At 36.4% G+C, this 23,385-nt stretch overlaps 3 protein-coding genes across 4 annotated transcripts; all 3 read right to left on the reverse strand.

Moving 5' to 3' along the window:
- Nucleotides 1-2,511: 2,511 nt before the first annotated feature.
- Nucleotides 2,512-4,534, reverse strand: LOC121780197 (60S ribosomal protein L6-like). Its single transcript, XM_042177720.1, has 4 exons — nucleotides 4,230-4,534; nucleotides 4,040-4,146; nucleotides 2,923-3,104; nucleotides 2,512-2,834 (listed from the first exon to the last, which is right to left on the reverse strand). The coding sequence occupies exons 1-4, from the start codon at nucleotides 4,472-4,474 to the stop codon at nucleotides 2,679-2,681; spliced, it is 690 nt and encodes a 229-aa protein (XP_042033654.1). The 5' UTR covers nucleotides 4,475-4,534; the 3' UTR covers nucleotides 2,512-2,678.
- Nucleotides 4,535-4,976: 442 nt separating this feature from the next.
- Nucleotides 4,977-7,147, reverse strand: LOC121780198. Of its 2 annotated transcripts, none has more exons than XM_042177721.1 (3): nucleotides 6,842-7,147; nucleotides 6,262-6,401; nucleotides 4,977-5,419 (listed from the first exon to the last, which is right to left on the reverse strand). In XM_042177721.1, the coding sequence occupies exons 1-3, from the start codon at nucleotides 6,972-6,974 to the stop codon at nucleotides 5,366-5,368; spliced, it is 327 nt and encodes a 108-aa protein (XP_042033655.1). In that variant the 5' UTR covers nucleotides 6,975-7,147; the 3' UTR covers nucleotides 4,977-5,365. The 2 variants fall into 2 exon arrangements, with proteins under 2 accessions (XP_042033655.1, XP_042033656.1); XM_042177722.1 differs by having other exon boundaries at nucleotides 4,977-5,586.
- Nucleotides 7,148-13,923: 6,776 nt separating this feature from the next.
- LOC121779991 (patellin-3-like) lies at nucleotides 13,924-16,654 on the reverse strand. Its single transcript, XM_042177505.1, has 4 exons — nucleotides 15,239-16,654; nucleotides 14,738-14,862; nucleotides 14,510-14,651; nucleotides 13,924-14,435 (listed from the first exon to the last, which is right to left on the reverse strand). Exons 1-4 carry the CDS (start codon nucleotides 16,469-16,471, stop codon nucleotides 14,184-14,186), a joined length of 1,752 nt encoding a protein of 583 aa, XP_042033439.1. The 5' UTR covers nucleotides 16,472-16,654; the 3' UTR covers nucleotides 13,924-14,183.
- Between the last annotated feature and the right edge of the window lie 6,731 nt (nucleotides 16,655-23,385).

A 23,385-nucleotide genomic window follows, 5' to 3' on the forward strand; every position in this document is an offset into this window, starting at 1 on the left:
GATCAGTTACAAAGAAATCTATAAGGTTAAATTAAATCTTCTTTTTCTAAAGAGATAGTATCTATTATCTATCTACATGTATATCTATATCTATAGTATCGACATTTGTATGCATATATTTATTGCAAGTATTTATTTTCAGAAATTACCGCAATCTGTAAAAAGCCTACATAATTCAGAAATTAAACCATCAAATAAATTGGATGAGAGCTTCAATTTGTTATTCGATTTAATGTCTGTTAGGACATGGAAAACACATCAACTTGCAACACTATAATAGTACATGTTAAGTAAATACTAACTCTTTGGTAGCTAAACACTTTTCTTAAAGCTAATTTTTTGATTGATTCAAGATCCTAAGGATGTGCAAGAAACTAAAACCAATTACTATGCGTTCAATTCCAACGAGTCCATTTTCAAACTGTTGTCGAAACAAGTCACGTTCAATAATTTGCCATCTGCGTTATCCGTCTAATCCTGAGTTAAAAGACACATTAGGAATGACTAAAACAATCAACAACAAAGACGCACATGACGACAAAGACAATGAATGAAAAATACTCCCTCCGTCCCAAGATATTAGACTCATTTCTTTTGGCACAAGAATTTATGAGGTGTTGCTTAGTGGTGTTAGTGGAGTTGGTAATAAAGTAATTTTTTTACCATAAATAGAAATAGCTAAAGTATGTTGGGACATCCCAAAATGGTATACGAGTCTAATATCTTGGGTCGGAGGGAGTAATAATTTGAGGCAATTCATCCAATCAATCGTCTAATTACATGCTTCGAGCAACAACGAGAGAATTAGCAAGCCATAATGAACGTAAGAACACTTGATACACTCGAAAACTTGTAGTAGTTCATAGTGGTCTTGTGTTTGAGATGATGACACGTTTATTTCACGGCGGCTTCCACATCATGCGTCCAAATTTCTCGCCATAAACCATTAATAAAAATGTCAAAGTTATGATATAGTTGACCATTTCTGAATTGACAGAACTTGACCAGCCTTGGTGGTTTTTCTATGACAAATCTCTCCAAGTAAGGTGCCACACTAAACCAGCTTATTATTGGCATGAGATTACAATGAAGGTGTCCTGTACAATATATGTATATCATCTTAATTAACATGTCATAGCCAATTTATTGAAAATAAAATCAATCACAAGTTTACATTACATCGCGGTTAATTTTGTAGTTGGAGTATATCTTGAGTGTGTGTAGTTGTGAAAGCACAGATCAAACATGTCTATAATGCCTCTGATGTTCGTAATATAATGACGGCTCCCCATGAATCCAGAGCTGAGTAAGGCGAGGAACACCTTCGAGCTTGAAACGAGACTGTGGTATACTCGGACCAGCGTACTTGATGCAGACAACATTTGATGCAGTGGCTGATTTCCAGGCATTTGAATGCCGGTGACGTTCCAACAACCTCCAAACATGAAAGCATGTATCCACACCGGGACAGAGACAGTTGCTCGACGAGACTACAGTTCCCCAACAAAAATGCCACTGCCATATCACTCACATTCACACAATGCAAACTAAGTTTCTTCAGCAGCTTCACATTTTCAGGGATGTCGGGGATCAACCCATCTAACATACTCGCGTCTTAAGTCGTTGATACTATAATTTCTCTGCTTGTATAGTAATAGTATTGCTGTGGAATCGAGATCGAGATCTAGATCTAGTATGGGTGTGATGATCCACAAGTACCTCCATCGAGAGCAAAGTATGCTACTCTTTATAGCTTCTCTCAAGCTCAGCGAAGATAATATTAACACTAATATATCGTTGGGAAGCATGCTAATTCGATCACCCTAAAAGTGAAAACTCAACACCGTGACATATGTGTCTATTGGTTTAATTTATTACAAGGATTACGTTCATAACAAATGAGTATAAAGGAAGCATAAATCAAGATTGTACCAAGTATTTTTGTTATGGTTGAATTGTATCAAATGTAGAACATAATTTAGGAAGGTTTTTACCATGTAGTCATCTTCGAGTCGCGTCCGTTGCTTTTTCGCCATTGTTAGTTCTCTCCTCAACCCTACATTTATTTCTTGGGTTGTGATTAATTTCTTCTGTAAAACAAGGATCAATACCAAATCTTTTCTATTATTGGTTGAAAATATACCCAACAAATATCTATAAGGATATACTAAATCAAATCTTCTTCCTATTTAAATTAATCTCGATGAAACAGATTACTTCAATTTTATATTCTAAAATTATGAAGTCATCTCTAATATTTATATCTATATAATATAATCGACATTTATATTCACAAATTTGTTTTCAGAATGTGTTGAAGTGTATATAGTGAGTGTTGACAAACCTGACAATACATGTGATACGACTAAGCTTTTATAATTTCTGGGTTTTGTCTAGACTTAGGCATGTAAGCCTAGACTCACATTCATCGAATGTAAAATGGTCCATAAAAAATGTCTTACTAATTCTAAGTAACTTTAGAGTCGAAAGAAGCTCATAACACTCTCCTGATTATTGGTAAAATTTCATATAAAAATAAAGTAATATGACATACAAAACTTTCATAAAGTTTATACGAGAGAAATATTCGTCCCAATACAACCCTTAAAGAGATTAAGTTCAAGTGACAAAAAGGCAGACAATAAATAACAAAATAGTGACTACGACTCAAAATTAGTCTAAAACACCAACTCATGTGGTTTCGTGCCAGCCTTCAACGAGAACCTTGCTCCCAAATAAGCCTTCAGATCCGGGACAGCTTCCAAAGCCTTTAACAACAGAGCATCAACAGCCTTCTGGTCATCCTTCTTCTCAGCTGGGAGTGTGTTCTTCTCCTGCATTTTTACAGCATGCACCATTGGAAGCCGAACAAAACAGCTCAGAAACCATTCATGTGTTGTCAATATGATGTGTGATACAAACCTGCTTATCAGCCTCAAAGAACTCGGTCTCTCCCTTCTTCTTTTTCTTCTCGACTTTCTTTCCAAAGTACTTGTCATCAAACTTGGAAACATCCACGCCTGAAATGTCAACCTTGGTGGAGGTTCCAATGACGTAAGTCTGGTTGACACGTCTTAAGGGAACTCCATTGACCTTGTAGGGACCTGTAGCAGCAATAGAAAGAAATAAATGACCACATTCAAGATTCTGGCTCAACATCTACCAAGATCCACATTATCATCAAATAACACAATCCAATGAAAATGGGCTTGGTGTGAAATATAATTGCCTCTAGACGTGCATAATTCCCTTAACACTACGTAAGTAAAGATGTAATAAATGTATCTCTCATGGCAAGTCCCAAGAGGTAATTGTGGCAACCCACTACCCAAGGCAATAGGATATGAGAGCTCCCCCTCCGGATAAGATGTGAGAGGTCAACCGAAACAGAGGACCAAAACATGGAATCAACAGAAGGGGATTGATGTCTGGTGATTAAATCACTTGGGCAATACAAGAATTTAATATAGCTTGCCCCAAAAAAGGTGAATCACCACATGAGATACAGACATAGCTGAGTCAAAACATAGAAAATCCAGTCTCCATCCACAGCATCAAACACAACTACGGTGATGATATATGATTACTACAATAACTAATACCTCAACTCAAGACTGAAAAAAGAGCAAATTGAACCAGAAGGGCATAATAACAATTACTAATCAATTTCTCATGGAAAATTCAAAGAGGTAATTAAGTTAATCCACTAATTACAATGCACTATGGGGACAAAAACCAATTTGGATAAACTCACTAGAGCATCAACAGAAAAGCTTGCTGTTCAACAATTTCAATTACTAAAACAACTGAAAATATCTGCGACGAAGTGAATACACTAAGGGAATAAAAGACAACATCGTCATAATTTACACCTTCTTCGAAGGCAAACAGATCAATTATACACCAAACATTTCAACACAAACAACGAGTTTAATATGAGCTCTGCATAAACAATGTACATTTGGATAATAAATCAAACACCTAATATCTACCTAAGCAATCATCCAATCAAATCTGGCATAAAATATAAAAATCTCACCAGTGACAAGGAGCAATCCAGAAGTGAGCTGCTTCAAAAACACAACTCTCTTCCCCTTAAACCTCCCGGTCAAAATGATCAACACAGTTCCCGGAGTAACACTCGCTCTACAGCAAAACAATTTCACCAAAAATCAGATAAAATCCAAATTAAAAAATCACCAACACAAAACCCTAGCAAAATAAAAAACCTGAGCTTGGTAGGCTTCGCCGTGCGCTTGTTGGAGAGAGGCTTTTTGATGTCGTCAGCGGGATAAAACTTAGGCGGCTTCTCCTCGACGGCGGCGAGTGTCTCCTGCTTGGCGTGGACGGGGAATTTGCCTCCGTTTTTGGCCTTGATCGCCCAGAGACCGCGCTTGTGGTACATCTGGGAGCGGGAGACCTTGCGGACGCCGGGAATGAGCTCCGGATTGCGGGTCTTCTGCTTCGGCGCCATTGCAGCTCACTGTGTGTAGTGTGTGAAGAGATGCAGGAGAGGTTGGAAATGGGGAAGAGAAACCCTAGCTTCATTTATATTGGGGGTCTAACCTAATTGAGCCCTCTTCTTAGTGGGCCGGTTATTTAGGCTTTTTTTTATTATAATTTATGGGCTTTATTTGTAATGTATAGTTAATGGACTCATATGTGGGCCTGGTGTGAAAACTATGGAATCTATGTACTCAAAAAATGTATGGAGTATTATAGAGCAATGGATGGAGCTAGCCGGTTCGAAAAGAAAGCTCGTGAACGAGACGAGTCTGAGTCTGAGTCTGAGCCTGATTTTAAACTCGATAGCTTTATCGAACCAAGTTTGTGTTTATTAGTGCTTAGTTAATTGGGATAGTGAAATGTATGAAGATTCGTTTGTTGTAAACATGTTTGCGGACTATCAATCGAGCGAGGCAGTACGTTAAGTCTTCAATGGAGTTTGTTTTTGATGAATAGCACATTTTATAGTATTTAAAAATAAATTGAGAAGTTGAACCTCAAAAACAATTTAAACTAATGGAGTATCATACAAGCCGAAGTTGAGCTCACATCGCCCAAACTCAAGGTATGTTGAACAATAAGATATAAGGCGGAGTGGAGCTCGAATAGCCCAATATTTAAATGAGTCGGGTATTGCACATTTCCTTTTTCATTTCTACTTCAAAGCCTAGGTGATTTCTCATAACCCTTTACATTAAAAGTAAATTATGAGCCAACATTCGTAAACAAGGATCATCGCAATCTCTGACTAGGGTTGAGCATATTGTTAGTTCATTCAACATCGTAAACTCGTCTGAAATGCAGAGTTATTTTCACTCAGGAGGGAAATAAGATCCTTAACACACAGGAAACATGTCAATTACCTCAAAACAATACTGGTTATTCTCCTCTTTGACTTGTGTTTAGCTTCTCCCTGACAGAGATTCAGTAGATAAGAGATAGCATTCGTGAAAACAATGCAATACATTGTTGTGTTATTGAGTGGCCAGAACAATAATCTTGGAAATGCATCCTCTAAGTCAAGAAGATGAAAATATAGGGAAAATATGGCCTGAAGTTGTTGCTCTATTCTTCTATGCTCTGCAATGATTAGATTCATTGTTCAAAATGATAACAAATATGAGACGGGCAGGGGAAGGGGTGAAGCTGTTTCGACAAATAAAGAAAAACACATTTCAAACTCACATCAGAATACCGACTGTCTAAGCTGACGCATTCTCATCTACGTACCTATACCCCACTAATCTCAAATTTATATGACAACTTTTAGTTTGTTTCATCATCTCTTATCCTTCAAATATTCAATCCTATGTTTAATCAATCAATCATATGACTCAAATAAAAAAACACCCTTAGGGATTAACATGCATCAAAACATTTATAGCCAGAGGCAGACGGTTAATCTGATAAGAAAGATAGCAGAAAGGCAAAAGCATGGGGAATTGGCCTCAAGGTAGACTACACAAACTCCCTACTATCACCAGACAAACACGCAACGATAAAATCTTCATATACCACCTCTGTTTACTCAATAGCTCAAAGTGTATATTATGCTAATCAGATACCAGAAAACCACTAACACATTCAATCAAAAGTCCAGAAAAGGAAATACTAGAATAGTACAACCACACTCTTATTAGCAAGAAATTCATGATTTACTACTCGAATGGAACGTATAAAAGACAATGTGACCGTCATATCTCCAGATGAAAGCAATATAATACAATCCGTGATGTCACTGACTCATTTACTTACCTCAGGCAGAGGAGTCTCAGGAACGTTAGGAGTCAATTTTCGTGACGAAGTATCGAACTTATGAGCACACTCTGAATATGCAGAGCCGAACCCCAGCCCGGCACCAAACGCTACTGAAGCCCAGCGCGTTACAGGACTTCCTGATGCAACATTTGACATAGCTGACTGATTGGTTAAACTGATCGATAAAAATCGAGTAAATATGCATTCAACAAATTGGTATGAAAATGCAGAAAGAAAATCTCATCATGATAGAAAAAACTCTGCTAATCACAACCAATCTATAACAAAAAGTTGAATTGTAGAAACAAATTCAGCACACATTCTGCATTCTACATTTACAATCATTCAGCAACAATTCAAAAAAAAAAACACAATCATTCAGCAACAAATTTAGCATATGATACAAATTGCAAATCACAGCTCGATCTACCCCCAATCACATACATTCTCTTCCTCTCCATAACACAAAAACCTAAATCCATAAAATAATCCAGCTCAAAACACCGAAACCACAAATTCCGCAAAATGTCGATTCACAAAACTGAAAAACAAATTAATCTGAGAAAGAAACACTCACGGAAGAGAAGAAGTCCGGCAAAACCGCCGGCGAAAGAGGAGTAGACGAAGCGGCGCACGCTTAAATCAACACAGGCATCCCATTTCGCATTCAAATCGTACTTCTCTGGAATCTCAGCTTTGTTTTCCACCATTTTGAATTGTTTTCGACAAAATTGCTACAATTCCTTTCCACTTTTGACTCCGGAATCTCTCTTTCTCCCAATCAACAAACAAATTCTCTCCGATTTCAACCGATGGCTACGCTTTGTCTTCGATTTCTAAATTTTTCCTCTTTTCCTTTTTTCATTTGCTTGTGCAATTTTATTTTTTCTTTCATATTCGTTAGTTAGTTTTGAAATCGTTTGGGCCATAATTTATTTATTTTTACAACGTCGTTAAGAGTCCAAAAGGCCCAATAATAGTTTTAAATTATTGGGTCCTTTTTCCTAAATCTAGTTTGCCCATTCAAATTTTCACTTACTCTCAAATAAATGAACTTTGCATGTTAGTATTGAAATGACAAATCAACATATCAAAACAAATTAAACTATGTCATTTTGGTGATTAATAGGTGAATTTTTTTATATGCAATTTGATAGTATTTAATACTTCATACGTCCACTAATAAATGTCTCATTTTGACATTTTCATCCGTCCACCAATACAAGTCTCATTTGTCTTTTACCATTTTGGTAATGGACCACACATTTTTTCACTCTCTTTTTATTACATTTTAAAAACTTGTGCTCGATTAAATATGGCCGTATAATGATAGACAGAGGGAGTATTTTTGACAAAAATAGCATCAATTTGGTTTAGTTAGACCTTCCAACATGCAATCTTTAGACCAATAAAATATCGTGTTGGTCACTCCGGCACCACATGGATTCAATTTGGATGGAAATAAATTTTGTAGAAATTTAGAGTTCTTTCAGCACATTGAAATTTCGTTGTAAAGGTCTGATATTTAGTTTGTGTGTATTTTTCAGGTATTTGCCCTTAAGTTTTTATAACTTACATAAAATTCAAAGTTCTGATTATTGTTTTATTATTTATTTGAAGTTATATGGAAATGGACAACGAGCTTCATTTGTATGTAATTTCAAAATTTTAAATGACATCAACGATGGCTTTTATGTTATTATAATCTAAAAAATAGATTATGCTTAAATAAAGTATATATAAAAGAAATTAAAGATTAGTCATATGAGAAAAGCTAATGTAAGCATTTATTTTCTCAACATAGATGAAAGACTCAAAGCAATTTTATGTACATATTGCTAGTACTGCCAATAAATTAACCCATTTATATAATATAATTATAATTAATAACTCAGTTTCCACCACAACTTATAATTTATCACCCCAAAAGACATGAAATCGGTTGATAGGAACACGAGAATGTGCATAGAGCTGAAGCACCAAACATTTGCACCTTGCAAAGTATTTAATGATCATGAAATTGTCAGAGAATTATTGTACTTTTTTTCACGTAAGGTGACATAAATAGGGCTATCTGGTCCTTTTCTTTGGACAGCAAAATCCAAAAAATGACAAATTTATATATAAAAACAAACATAATGTAGTATACTTTTAAAAGTATATATACTATCAAAGTTTACTTATGAAAATATCCATATAGTTTTATTTTTTACTCCATTATTAACATTTTTTTAATTACCAAGGGTATCTACCTGCGGGCTCAATGACTATTTCCCGTGCTGATTTGTAGGCACATTGATGGGTGAGACAAGGATTTAAGACTACTCCATACCCAAAGGCAGGGATCGATCCTCTGAACCCACTACTCAATTAAAGATAGACGAGCTCATAGCCATCGACCACACCCATTGAGTTCCATTATTAACATAATAATTTAATAGTAGTATGCAATAATGAGTTTTAATAGTATGCAATTATGACTTTTTAAAAAAAATAAAACACCATGAGGAGAAATATATCTAGAAGGAAGAATGCAAGCCACTCAATGAAAACAAAGATACAAGACAGCCTTATAAGATAGAAGTATAAGTTAATTTTAGCATAGTTGACTTAGATATAAGCCAGTTCATATATGCTATAAAATATTATTAATATTATAGCAAAAAAGTTGAGTAAATAAAAGAATGTTTGTTGTATGTGTAAAGAGTAAAGATTAATGTTCCTTTCCTTTTCTTGATGGAGAAGAAGTAAATACTGATGTTAATCACACAGCACAATTGAAAAAATAAAACTACAAATGGAATATAATGTCATATCTAAGTTTGTGTCTAGTTTTCTTCGAAAAAATCATTATTGTTTGGTAAAACATCAGTTCATGATAAAATTCAGATTCTTTTTTAGGGCCTAATTTAATCTAGATTCTGTAATGAAAGAAACAAGCGCACAAAATAATGACTTAAATAAGAAGACTTTAGAGCATCTCCAGTGGGCGGATGTCCCACTCGGATATCCACTAGGACTAGTGTTGCCCACGGTTCGGAACCGCCGGTTCCGGTTCGGAACCGCCGGTTCCGGTTTTGTCGAAGGTGGAACCGGAACCGAACCGTGAGGCTATTTCACTGTTCCGGTTCCGGTTCGGAACCGCCGGTTTTTCCGGCGGTTTAGGCGATTCCGGTTCGGAATCGGCGGTTTCGCGGTTCGTTTTTTTTTTGTTTTTAATTTGAAATTTGGATTTATATAACAAATTGGAACAAGACAATGTAAAATTCAAATAGAAATACGGTGAATAAGGAGAAAATGATATCAATTTTATTGAGTTTGAGTTGTAACGGACAACGATACATTACAAATTACAATACATATACATAATACATCTACAAGACTACAACTACAAGTATACAAGTATACAACATACAACAATGTAATATAATTTACATTGAAAAAAACATGAAATGGGGGAAGAAAAAAAATTGAAAAGGGCTTGAGCTCAACTTAAACTTTCAAAGTTAAACTTTTCAAATTTAAGTTGAGTTGCCTACATATCCACAATTTTATTGAGGAATCAAAGCCCACGTAGTTCTCTTACCTTGCTTACCTATTTGGTCGGCCGTGCTCGCCGTTCACCGCCCCCTGTCATTGCTATTGTTGAGTGCTCTCGCTTCTGACCTCGTCATCGCCATCGGAGGAAAATTCTTCACCATCACTCTCTACACGGAAGTCGAAATCCGGCTCTTGTGCCCTCATGTCCGCCTTTGCCCAATCATCAAGTAGCATAGTGGCTTCCATGTTCTTGGCGGAGAGATTGCTCCTTTTATCGTCTAGGACACAACCGCCGACACTAAAAGCTTGCTCAACGCGACGGTGGAAGCGGGAACGGCGAAAATCTCCTTAGCCATGATGGATAGTATCGGAAACTCTTTGTCATGTGTTCCCCACCAATTAAGGACGTCAATTTGTTGCGTATGAGGACCTGCATCTTGAAAAATAGAGCGCGATTCCAAATATATATCTAACTCACTAGTCGCTCTAGTCCTATTGGTTGTAATACCGTATAGATCTTGCAATTGTGATACTACGTCTGGATCAATTATGACATTGCTAAACTCCCCGCTACTAAAATCAAATGTGGAAGGACTAGGAGGAGCACGTACCTGGTGAGCGGTGTTGTAGCGCATTTATAGATAAAAAATGGGGGTTGAGGAGGTTGTCCACGACCACGACAACGACCACTTCATGGTCGTAGAGGGGGGTATTTATAGATAAAAAATGGGGGGAAATGGAAGAATTGGAATTTGAAATATGAAATAAAAAAAATTTTGAATTTCGGAAAATCGGCGGTTTCGGCGGAAAACCGCCGGTTCGGTCAACAAACCGTCTGCCAAAAGTTGCGCCACGTCGCCTCGTGACCCGCGCCGCCTCCGACAGCCCCTGAACCGGCGGTTAACCGCCGGTTTTCACGGTTAACCGGCGGTTAACCGCCCAAAAACCGCCGGAACCGACCGATTTTTCCGCTGAAAAGCTGCCCCCTCCACCCATCCCCCTGCTGCCTTGATTTGCGTGCCCGAACCGGCAGTTCCGTCGGTTAACCGGTGGTTCCGAACCATCCCGAACCGCCGGTTCGGTGACGGTTCCGGTTCGAAAAAACTTGAACCTGAACCGGACCGCGACCCGATTTGTAACAGTTCCGGTTCAGGAAATTTGCCGCGGTTCCGGTTCGGAACCGGAACCGCCGGTTCCGGTTTGCCAGTTAACCGCCGGAACCGGTGGGCATCTCTAACTAGGACATCCCAAAACCACCTCCTGCCACGTCACTAGGACTTCCCATCCCACTGCCACGTCACTAGGACATCCCCTGCACAATCCGCCCTTCTCATCGCCCTTCCCACTAGGACTTCCCGCAATAAAAAAATCACAATAATGTAATTACGTAAAAACGGAATTATAATTTTGACACGGAATACGGGAAAGCAAAATACGGGCAAAAATACATAGTCATAAAACATAAAAAAAAATATAGTTAGAAAAAAAACAAATACATAGTCATTCAAAAAAAGAAAAATACATAGTCCAATATCCCCGGCTCATTCAAAAAAAGAAAAATACGAGAGTTTAAAAAAAAATTAATTACCGGACGTCCGACCCGGACGTCCGACCCACTCCACAATGGCGGACGTCCGCCCGCCCGTCGCCCGCACGTCCGAGGACACCCGACGTCCTCACGGGACGTCCGTATCCGACCTTCGACGCCACAATGGCGGACGTCCCGGTCGCCCGTCACGGACGTCCGACCGGACGTCCGCCATTGGAGATGCTCTTATAGAAATCAATAGCTTCTAGAAAAGGGAAAAGTTTTAAATAAAAGATGGATGAATAATTAAAGAAATCAAGCTGGAGATCATGCGAAGGAGAAATGTCTTCCCACTATTAAAGCCAAAACAGCTCAAACTATTATTATTAATTTATACTTTATGAGTTTTCTTTTGTCAACTTAATGATGTATCCTCACATAACAAAACATATAATAAAATAATTAAATATAAATTAAAATTAATCCAAGAAATCGTGTGCCCATGTAAGGATGAGGAAAGACTAATGAAAGAATTACAGAATTCATTCAAATATAATTAATAAAAAGAAAATCTTCCGTCGATATTTCCAGCTAATAAAGATAAATTAGGGGAAAGAAAAATCCCAGTAATATTTTGGGGAAAAGAGGATGATAAAAGCCTAGTTTGTGGGGTTGCAAAATTATTGGTGGAATCCATTTTTTGTGATTATTTTATAAAATGTGGGCTACAACGTGTGCTGATAATTGATGATGAAACATTTTATATTTAATTTAAGTAGGTGGGAAGAATGATTAGAATCCAAACTTTATTTTAAGCCAAATTCAATTTCATTTGCAGGTGTTTCTACAATAAAATATTTGAATTTCAGAAAGAATCTTAACTGTTGTCTAAATATTTGTTTTTTTGTTTCAAATAGAAGTGTGCTTCTGACAAACTGATTACAAATTATAAAACTGTTGAAATGAAACCATTTTTGTCTGTAAAGTGCCTAACAATATTTGCTTTCTACTTTCTTGATTTATTTTAACTGTTCTATTTAAATATTTTCAAGATTATGACTGTCAATCTCATCTTTTTTGATCCCTTAATGCTTTAATCCAATGGCTTTAAAAAAATATTTTACTATAGTGACTGTATAATTTTGATAATATATCCCCAAGTCTTATGCTACTCCCCATGTGCATGGTTTTGGTGTATAAGAAATAACACAATGATGTTGCCTACATTTTTCTTGACATATCATTCCTATACATTCAAACTAAGAAGTTTTCAATTGTCGAACTATCAGTTCAAGCCGTTCTAAAAAAAATTAAAAATTTTCAACTCCAACCCTTATTTATTATTGGTATTTTATTGTCATAGTCAGTCTAATCTTATTAGTTTTGGATAAGATTAACATCTTTGATTCCAAGTTCCAACCATCACCAAATCATTTCTTATCTAGTATGATGCCATCATGTATGTCATAACTACAAATGAAAATTGAATAGATGGACCAAAAACATCTCTTATTCCAACCACCACCAAATCATCTCATATCTAGTATGATGCACAACTAGTACAAAAGAAAATTAAATAGATGGACCAAAAATACATGTTACATCCCAATGGTACAAGTGTGTTCCAAATTAGCATATGGTCCCATTTCTAGGGTATATTTGTTGGGAGTTGGATCCCCTGCGGTGCACAGCAGTGCTGTGCACCTCACAACATAATTTTTTAATAATAAAAAAAAATATTTTTTTATTGTGGTGTGAGGTGCACAGCACTGCTGTGCACCGCACTGCTGTGCACCGCACTGCTGTGCACCGCAGGGGATCCAACTCCATATTTGTTGAGATACAAAATAAAAACATCCACTTGGACTTTGCATTGAATGACTAACACATGCAAGAATTTGACACATTGGCATATTCTACCATGTACTGCCCCACACACAGTTTTATAGACATCAACATCCATGAAAAAAATTGGGACAAACATCGAGAAAAACACCAACAAGAAGGTAGTAGTAATAAAAGTTGCTGCCACATTTCTACTCTAAGGCCATCAACGATAGGAATAGCTCAGCAATAGCCCAGCCACAAACTCCACCTGCCACATCATCAACACTAAAAATCCTCCTGCCACATCATAAATAGCCCAGCCATAGCCTAGCCACATCATAAATAGCCCAGCCACATCAATAGCCACATCACTCAAAATTATATAAAACAAATAATTAACAATCACACAAAATACGCAATTTATTTTACAATACATATACGAGAAAATTCAATAATATTATTAAAATTTAAAAAGTACATTAATTAAAAAAATTACATAATTAACAAGTGGTGCGAATGAAAATGACGGGCAAGTCGCGTATATATAGTGTTTCGGAAACAAAAAAAAATTTAAAAATTCCCGCTAGGCGGTGCGCTAGTCGATCCGGACGCTGCAATAGCGCCTAGCGCACCGCCTAGCGCCACGGAACCGCCGAGCGCTAGGCGGTTTTTTTTCGCGAAAATCGCTGGGCGGCTGCAATAGACCGCCTAGCGCCGGCGCTCGGCTAGGCGCTATTGTGGATGCTCTAACAAAGAGGCAAAAAGGATAAACATTTCTGTTTCATATTAATTTAACCCATTCCTTAAACATATGTACTTGAATTCCAAGTTTTTGTTACACAGCAATCCAACAACCAAAAAACTTCAGTTTGTAATAACAACCAACAAACAAATATAGAATCAACAACATTTCCCAACACCAACTAAGTTTTCCTTCTCTTTAAACACAAATCAAGTAAAAAAGAATTATGTGACTGAACAAAGGAAAGAAAAACCACCCTCTTCCTTCTCTTCATTCTTTCATTCATTCAGAGGGCTTAGTCTTGAACCTGAAGAGAAGCTTCTTCTTCTTTGATGTTTGGTTGTCAAATGTAAGCACAACTTTGCCAGTCTCACCAATCTTGAAGCTGCCACTGACCACCTGCTCGTCCCCCGGCCCAATCTTCCTTGACTTGTGCACGATCCACGTGTATCCCCCCTCCACCGAGGGCACAAACTCCGCCCCGTAGCAGACCTCCCAGCCCACCACCCTCACCTCCCACACCACTGTGCAAGCCTGCATACAAAATTCAAGAATCACCATTAGACATCGGGTTTTCATTGATTTGAGATCGAATAAACGAAGCCTACCTCAGTGACCGGGATCTCAACCGTGTGCTTGCCCGCTGGCTTGATGGTGTCCTCTGTTGCAGAATCAGCAGTGGCGAATTCTGCCTCACCCTCCTTGCTTAGGCCACCATATTGAACTGGGACTTGCTCAGGTGCTATGTACCTAATAACAAGTAGAATTTTTTCAATTATTAAAACTATATGAATTCAAATAATCATCAAAATTGGTAAATAAAAAAAGTTACTGACTTGAAGAGGGTCTCAGTAGTCTTAGTAGGGCCAGCAAACTCAAACTTGCTCTTGGTTCTTTGAGTCAAGAATGGACTGATCAACCTATTGTAAGCCACATACCACCATGGAACATTGATGAACACCTTCACAACAAAACCAATTCTAGTTAAAACACATTAACACACACAAAACCACCAATCCATCAATGAAACTAAATCAACCAAATTAAAGAACAAACATAAAGACAAGTTAAACAGCATCCCAAGTCATAAAAATTGAATCTTTACTGTAGGAATGTGTGTGTGAGAGAGAGTACCTGTTTAGCAACAAACTCATGGTGGTAATACCCAAAACACACAATCAAATTGCAAGAAACACACACAAAAACACCATTCATCAATCAAGACTAAAGCAACACATTCAAGAACAAGCATACAGACAATTTAAACAACATCCCAAGTCAAAAAAATGAAACTTCAGTGTGGGTATGTGTGTGTGAGAGAGAGAGAGAGAAAGTACCTGTTTGGCAACAAACTCAGGGTAGTTATCTTGGAGAAGCTGAAGTGCCTCATTAGTAGCCTGCCTAAAATCTTTCTTGAAGAGAATCAAACCAGGCAGATTCTTAAGATCAGTGATTTGAACAATGGTGCAGATGCTATCAGGGCTGAAATCAAATTTCCTGATATTCTTCTCCAACAACAGAATATACCACCTCAAGAATTTACCCCTTTTCTCAGCATCACCAAAGGTTTTGTTATACAAATCCTTATCCTGAAAGGCCCCAAAAGCATTGTAGCAAACGGGGTGGCCCTCTTTGTCAACACCACTCAAGAACACAACTTTCTCAAGCCCTTCAACAACGGCGGATTCCTCCTCTTCGAGTAAAGATTCCATCTTGAATTCTTTCCTCCACGCTACCACGTTTTTCAGCATGGTGAAAGCCTCCTTCACTTTGAAATCACGAGCCCTCAAGAATTTGAGGAGGATCACGTCGCTCCTCTCGTCGGCAAGGAGAGGGACGCCCCAGATCGAGATCTCCTCCGGCGCCAGCGGCGGGGGAGCTTCTTCCTCCGCCGCGGGGGCGGTGGCGGGCTCCTCGCAGGGGGGTGGGGTGGGAGCGGTGACTTCATGGACTATGGTTTCCTTAATCTCCTCCGCGGCCTCGCAAGATTCGATCTTTGCTTCTTCCGGCTTCTTCTCCACCGCCGGCTCCTCCGCCGCAGGAGGCGGCGCCGGAGTTTCAGCAGGTGGGGCTTCGCAAGATTCGATTTTTATCTCTTCGGCTTCTTTTTTCTCTTCGGTTTTGGTCTCTTCTTCTTTCTTTTCTTCTGGTTTTTCTTCTGCTTCTGTTTCTGCCTTCTTCTCCTCCGCCATGGCCGGCGGCTGAGGCGGCGGCGCGGTGAACTCGTGCTTGTTGAGGGCATCTTGAATTAGGAGCTTGAGTTCATCGAGAGCTTTCTTCTCGGGATCGACGAGATCGTCGACTTTGTTGCTCTCCTCTTTAAAGGGGGCGGATTCAGCAATTTTCTCATCCTCCGCCGCCGGCGCCGGCGCGGATTCATCTTTCTCCTTCTCCTTCTTCTCTCCTTCATCGGCCACCTTCTTTTCGGGCTCGGGCTCGGACTCGGGCTGCGGGGGAACCTCCTTCTTCACGGCGGCGGGCTTCTCCGCCACCGGCACGTCGGATACCGCCGCCACCTCCTCGGCCGCACACGCCGCCTCCGGAGCCGTCTTCTTGGTTTCCTCAGCCATTTCGAAAGAGCAGAATTTTTAGCAAAAAAGGGGAAATTTTGGGGATTTTGATTGTAGGGAAGTTGGAAAAATTGATTCTTTTTGAGATATAGAGAGAGAGAAAGAGGGAGAAGAATGAATTGAAATTAGGAAAATTGGTGAATTTGAAGAGGAGGAAGTATGAGTGTGTGTAGTGTGTGAAGAGAAACAGTCTGTCTGAGAATTTGCCAGCTCGTTACCACTCTTGAAATGGGACCCATCTCCACCACACAAACACACATAACCTTTTTCTTTTTTTCTTATACGAAATAAAATTAAATACTCTCTCTTTTACGGAGTATTTCCTATAAATTAATAGTATTCTAGTTTGTATTATATTTTTAAACGATGATGTTTTACCATTTTCAATTGTCTCAATTATTTTCATTTTACAATTTCAATGTTAAATTGGCAAATTTTTTGAAATTTTGTAGTAGCAATTTGTTATTCAAATCTTTAAAAAGTAAATACCAAATCACAATTTAATCGAAATACTTTAAACTGAGTATAGAGTCAATAATATCATAGTAGTAGTTACTTATTATAATATGTAATCTGATTTTATTATATTTACAATAATGAAATAATTTAAACTGGTTTCTGTTCATGTTTTCATGATCCGATGCATGAATAATAAAATAATTAGGGTGTAAGTGTGTAAATTATTGTAAATTGCTATAATTAATCAAATTAAATTGACTGTGCAATCCAATTATATTAATTCGGCCACTTTTACCAATTAAATATTGATTTCGGTTGATTTAATGGAAATAACATTTAAATATAAAAGGCAATAAAATTAGGTTTCACATTTCATACCTAATACTTGGAAATTTGAAGGATGATAATTCACCCATTGGAAGAGATTTTTGTCATTATATGAAGAAGGAAAAGAAAAATAAGCCATGGCGTAAAAGTCAATTGATACAAGCAATCCATAGATGTCAAAATTATGTGTATGGAGTACTAATAATTATTATTATTATCATCTTGTGAAACTTGGGAAAATTTATTACAGCTTCTAGAACAGTCTTGTAATTTTATAAATCATTGACATAGAAAATAAAATATTGTTGACCTTTGTGGATATCATTTGTGCCAAAATATCAGCTAAATACACTTTGGATTACCATTGAAATATCATGACTAAATAATAATAATAATAATAATAATATAGTAATAATAATACAAATAAGAAGTGAGACAAATTTATAACATCACATATAATTGCGCCAAAACAAATTACGATGATATTTATGAATCGAAATTCCACCAAAATTCTAAAAAAAACTACACATCAAGGCAGTGAATTATCAGGAGTAACAATTTTAAAATTATTTTTTCCATGCTAATAGGTTTTAAATCAATATATCTCCCTATATTTCAAGCCAATTTAAATAAATAATTTAATACTCCCTAGTTTCTTTTTTCTTAATTTGAAGTGTATACACACGCAATATTCACTTTCGTCATGATTCACTTCCAGTAAAATTATTTAATTTATTTTTCGAAATAGTATTTGAATAATTATTTATTCTTAATTCGAGGTAAGTATAAATGTATAATGAATGTACATTAGATTCACTTTCGTCATCACCAACTTCATTCGTCTTTAAACAAAAAAATCCTACGAACTTTTTTCCAGCACGACAAAAGTTGCCATAAGTATACAAAATCAATAAAGATGGCAATATTATTTTTACCATAAATATTATACACTCCCAAAAATATTTAATTTATTTTCCAAAAAATAAATTATTTTAGGACAACTTGTTAATCTATAGGCTGTCCTATGATCCCACGGTCCCACCATAAACATAATAATCATCGTCTCGTTTTAAAATAAAGACCAAATGCCAAAATTAGTCCTGAACATATGACTATTTTACGATTTTGGTCTTAAACTTTATCTTTTGGATTTTTTGATCCTGTACATTTCAAATCGGATCACATTTGGTCCTGGACTAACAGTTCCGTTAAAAACTAACTGTCAACGAGTTTAATCCCGATTTTGACCAAATTAGACTTTTAATTCTGATTTTTTACTCCCTAATTAATTCCCTAATTATTTTAGTAAATATTCATTTAAAATATCATAAATAAATAATAGATTAGGGCTTATTTCATCTTCCTCACATCGCTCCTTTTCTTTCATCTTCTTCCTTCCTCTAACCTTTCATCTTCTTCCTTCCTCTTCCTCTCAAACCCTAGTTATGGAAATCAGAAACAAGTGTTGAGAGAGAGATCATAAATGCTACGACACTTTAGCTAGAAGAATTCAGTTACTGGCTTCGAGCCGATCAATTTCACGGCGGCGGAGGCTGAATTTGCCCCTCTGCCCATCCCGATACTTTTGCTCTAGTAGTGTACTGCCCGATACGCTTGACCGGAACTCCGACTCCTATGCCTGCAACTCTGAAGCCATGGAAAGCCTAATTTCTCAACTACACTTGTTTCTGACCATAAAAATAAATTTGCGCTGGTGTCGCGGCCGGAGCATTTCTCTGGGAGCCCGGTGTACTTGACAAAGGCGAGATTCAGCGAGGGCGGCGGCGTGCACGATGTCTCAATCTGGTGTGGCGGAGGGGAGATGGAGCATAATCTGATTTTGTGGGTGAGCGTGGATAAGAAGACGGTGATGAAGGTGAGGATGGTGCAGTGGAATTTCAGGGGAAATCAGACGATTTATGTTGGACGGAATGCTGGTGGATTTGTTGTGGGGCCCTAATCTATTAATTTATTTATGATATTTTAAATGAATATTCACTAAAATAATTAGGGAATTAATTAGAGAGTAAAAAATCAGAATTAAAAGTCTAATTTGGTCAAAATCGAGATTAAACCCGTTGGCCGCTAGTTTTTAACGGAACTATTAGTCCATGACCAAATGTAATCCGATTTGAAATGTACATCAGTACATGACCAAAAAATCCAAAAGATAAAGTTTATGACAAAAATCGTAAAATGCTCGTATGTTTAGGACCAATTTTAAACCTTAACTCTAAAAAAAAGCCGGCTCAACAAATAGATATTCCGAACATTGTTTAACCTCTAATTAATTATGCTAATTATATGTTCAAGTAGTATTTAAATGTAGTATTTTCAGTGCAACTTTTTGAATAAGTTGATGCTTTATTTAAATAGCAAATTAATAATATATCTCCATGTAATGATAAAGTCACGTTTATTATTTATATATGAATATACAAATTTACAAACGTTTAACAGTTTTTATTTTTAATATTATTATATAGAACTATAAACCGAGATTTAGTACATTGTGTTTATTGCATTTAAGTATTTAATTTAGGTTGTTTTTATTTTATTTAGTTTTGCTACACTAATTTGAAAAACATACTTCTATTTGATCTTCCAATGAAAAACATGATATAACTAATTAATACGTGCTAACATTTCAGTGATGTTTTTAACAATTTGATACTCCTTAAAAAAGCACATAAATATACTTCCACATAATTAGTTGATGTAGCTGAGTTTAATACTCCTTTTATTTTGAAATTTTATTTATTCAATTTACAGGGCTATTCATATTAATTGGGGTTTGGGGGTAGGGAATTAGAAGATGAAAATTATTATTAGTAGTAGTACTATTTATTTGTGAGTACTTTCATACAATTTTTTATTAATGTCATGTTACATTTCACTGTCATATTTTATTTTAACCAATCTTATACTCGTATTAGAAGCGAATGTCAATTAATATCATCTAATAAACCTTGATAAAGACTATTTTTGGTCAATAAAAGAGATATTATAGGTCCTAATTAATTATATGTCGAAATATTTAATTAAAACTTTATTAAAGTCAAGAGCTGTACGCCTGTACTAATCTTACAAATAAAATACTAAAAAAAGATAAAAATTAATCTTAACCATACCGTTATAACGGATTAACGTTCGAATTTCGCCGCCAAAGTAATATATATTCATAAAAGTGAAATGTATCAAAATCAAATACATTACTAATATTCAAATGTATTAATATTAACTAAGCCGCAAACATTGACTAAAATGAAATTCAGCTGGTTTTAGCAATTACGTTTCGGATCATAGTAAAACTAAAATCAGGAGTACTCCAATACTTATTGATTCGATGATTACTAATCGAATTATTTTATTAGGAAAAATAACCTAGTCATTGCTAGTAAATGCTTCCAAATATTTAAAAAATTCCAAATAAAAATGCTAATAATTATAATTCGGCTTAATTAATCAGTGAAGATATCGTACCCTAATTCCAAGCAGTAAACAGTGTGATTAAATATTAGCTTTTGGAATTTAGTGAAATTAATTAGTATAGTATTTAAATCTGTATTATATATCGTCGCTAAAGACAATTACCGCTTTTAACGTTCCTCTTTTTTGTTTGTACTATAACGTCACTATCTTTATGATTCCTCCTTCAAGATTCTCCTTGATGAAGTGACGATCAACTTCGACATGTTTGGTTCGATCATGCTGCACCGGATCCTCTGAGCAACTGATTGCTGCCTTATTGTCACAGAATAGTTGACTTTTTCTTGTAGGTGGAAAGCCAATCTCTGTCAACAACCTCCTTAGCCACATTATCTCCATCAGTCCACTTTTAATCCCTCGAAACTCAGCCTCTGCACTGGATAGAGCTACAACCATTTGCTTCTTACTTCTCCAAGTAACTAAGTTCCCTCCAACGAAGGTGAAGTATCCTCTAGTGGACTTTCTGTCAATAGGATTTCTTGCCCAATCAACATTTTTATATCCGTCGATCTCCAGATCATCTCCTTTTGCTAAGAACACTCCGTAGCCAACAGTTCCCTTTAGATAACTCACAATCCTCAAAGCAGCTTCCATATGATGGATTTGAGGTCGATGCATGAACTGACTGACCACGCCTACTATATGTGATGTCAGGTCTAGCATGTGAGAGGTAGATGAGTTTTCCTACTAATCGTTGATATCTTTCCCGATCATTCGGGTCAGCTCCTTCTTCAATCTTCAGTCCGTGGCTAGGAATCATTGGGGTTTCTGCAAGCTTGCAGTCTAACAATCCAGTTTCTGCAAGTAGGTCCAAAACATACTTTTTCTGTCTCAGGAATATTCCGTGCCTAGATCGCAACACCTCGATGCCAAGGAAGTACTTCAGTGCTCCTAAATCTTTCATCTCGAACTCTTTGAATAAGTTCTCCCTCAGGCTCTGGATTTCCTCAGTATCATCTCCAGTGATAATCATGTTATCCACATAAATAATCAGACACGTCACTTTTCCATCTCTCCTTTTTGTGAAAAGAGTATGGTCTGAATGGCTTTGTATAAACCCGTGTTTGAACATTGCTTGACAGAACCTTCCAAACCAGATTTTCGGAGACTGCTTCAAACCATACAATATTTTCCTGAGTCGACATACTTGCCTTGTTCCAAACTCCCCTGAACATCCAGGAGAGACTTCCATGTACACTTCTTTATTCTTCTCCAGTTCACCATGGAGAAGATGGTAATCGAGAGAGCCGATATTAATCATCTTGCTAGGCATAAGAACACAGAGAGAATTGGGAGTAGAAGATCGTTTATTATTCTAAGATGTATTTTCAATGTTTACAACCTCTAATTATATAGGGAAGACTAATTTCTATCTACGGAAAAGATGCCTCAATCAATTACAATATTCTCTACATAATTTCAGCCAATCAATTATTCCCACAGTCTTCTCCTTCTTCTTCCGCTAATATCTCGGTTGATATGTTTTGACAATAGATATCTTCAACCGTTGTGTTGCTTCTTGGTTGATCATGCTAATACCGTTGGCGATGCCCTAATGCTTTACCAAAATTTAATGTGAAGTGTGACATATCCATGTAGGCGAAATATAAATGTCATAAATTGACAAATGATGGGGACAAGGAACTAAAATGATGCGGAAATTGCATTTGGCATAAATAGAGTGAATATGACCCAAATTATGGTACACAATTTCATCATTAAGCTATTATATTTTTAATGATAATGTTTTCTTGTAATTATAATTAAAATTAACAAGGAGGATTAGACTTCTAAGCACAAATAGTAAAAAATTTAATAGCTAATTAAGATTAAAGGGAGAGATCATTGAAAAAATAATACAATATATGTAATTATGAATTAATTTGTTTTTGAATTTGATATGCAATTTAATCAATAAGTACTTTCTATAGTTATTAGGTATGACACTAGTCCAAAAATGCAGTTAGTCGGTCTATTTATTGGTCCACTTTCCCTTTTTATTTCAATCATGCTATTCAAAACTATTAAACTTTAGTCAATATAAATGAACTATACACCAAAGTTAAATTTTTGCAAATGAAAATTTAAGGCATCAATTAAAAGTTAATACGTACTATTAAATAAATTAATAATCAGAAAACATTCAATTATTTATTAGGCTTAGAGCTAAGATTGGCCTCCATAATTCCATTCATCCCCACATACAACCCCCAACTAATAACAAATACATTTTCATTTATTAAACGATGTCCAAAATCAAATAGAAACCCTGAAATATATAAATTTTATACTGACCAACTTTAAAAAGAAATCTTAAATATGCTTAATTTCAACGAGGGAAGTTGGTGGATAAGATAAGGCTTTTCCGGGTGTAATCCATTATACTTTATAGTCAACGATCCCCAGTTACTAAAATAATTTAGTTATATATAATGTTTAATTTAAAATTTCGTTTATAATCAAATAAAAAGACATAATAAATTTCGTATTTTAATCATATACGTATATGATTGGGCTTAGAACTAGGTGTTTACTATTGTCATATGGGCTGTATTTGCCATTGGGCCCAAAATTGTTTGGGGTCAGAGCCTAATGAATGATGAAGAAAGAAAGAAAATCCATGCTATGACCAAATGAAA

Source organism: Salvia splendens, chromosome 19 (assembly GCF_004379255.2).
Source record: "Salvia splendens isolate huo1 chromosome 19, SspV2, whole genome shotgun sequence".
NCBI lineage: Eukaryota > Viridiplantae > Streptophyta > Magnoliopsida > Lamiales > Lamiaceae > Salvia > Salvia splendens.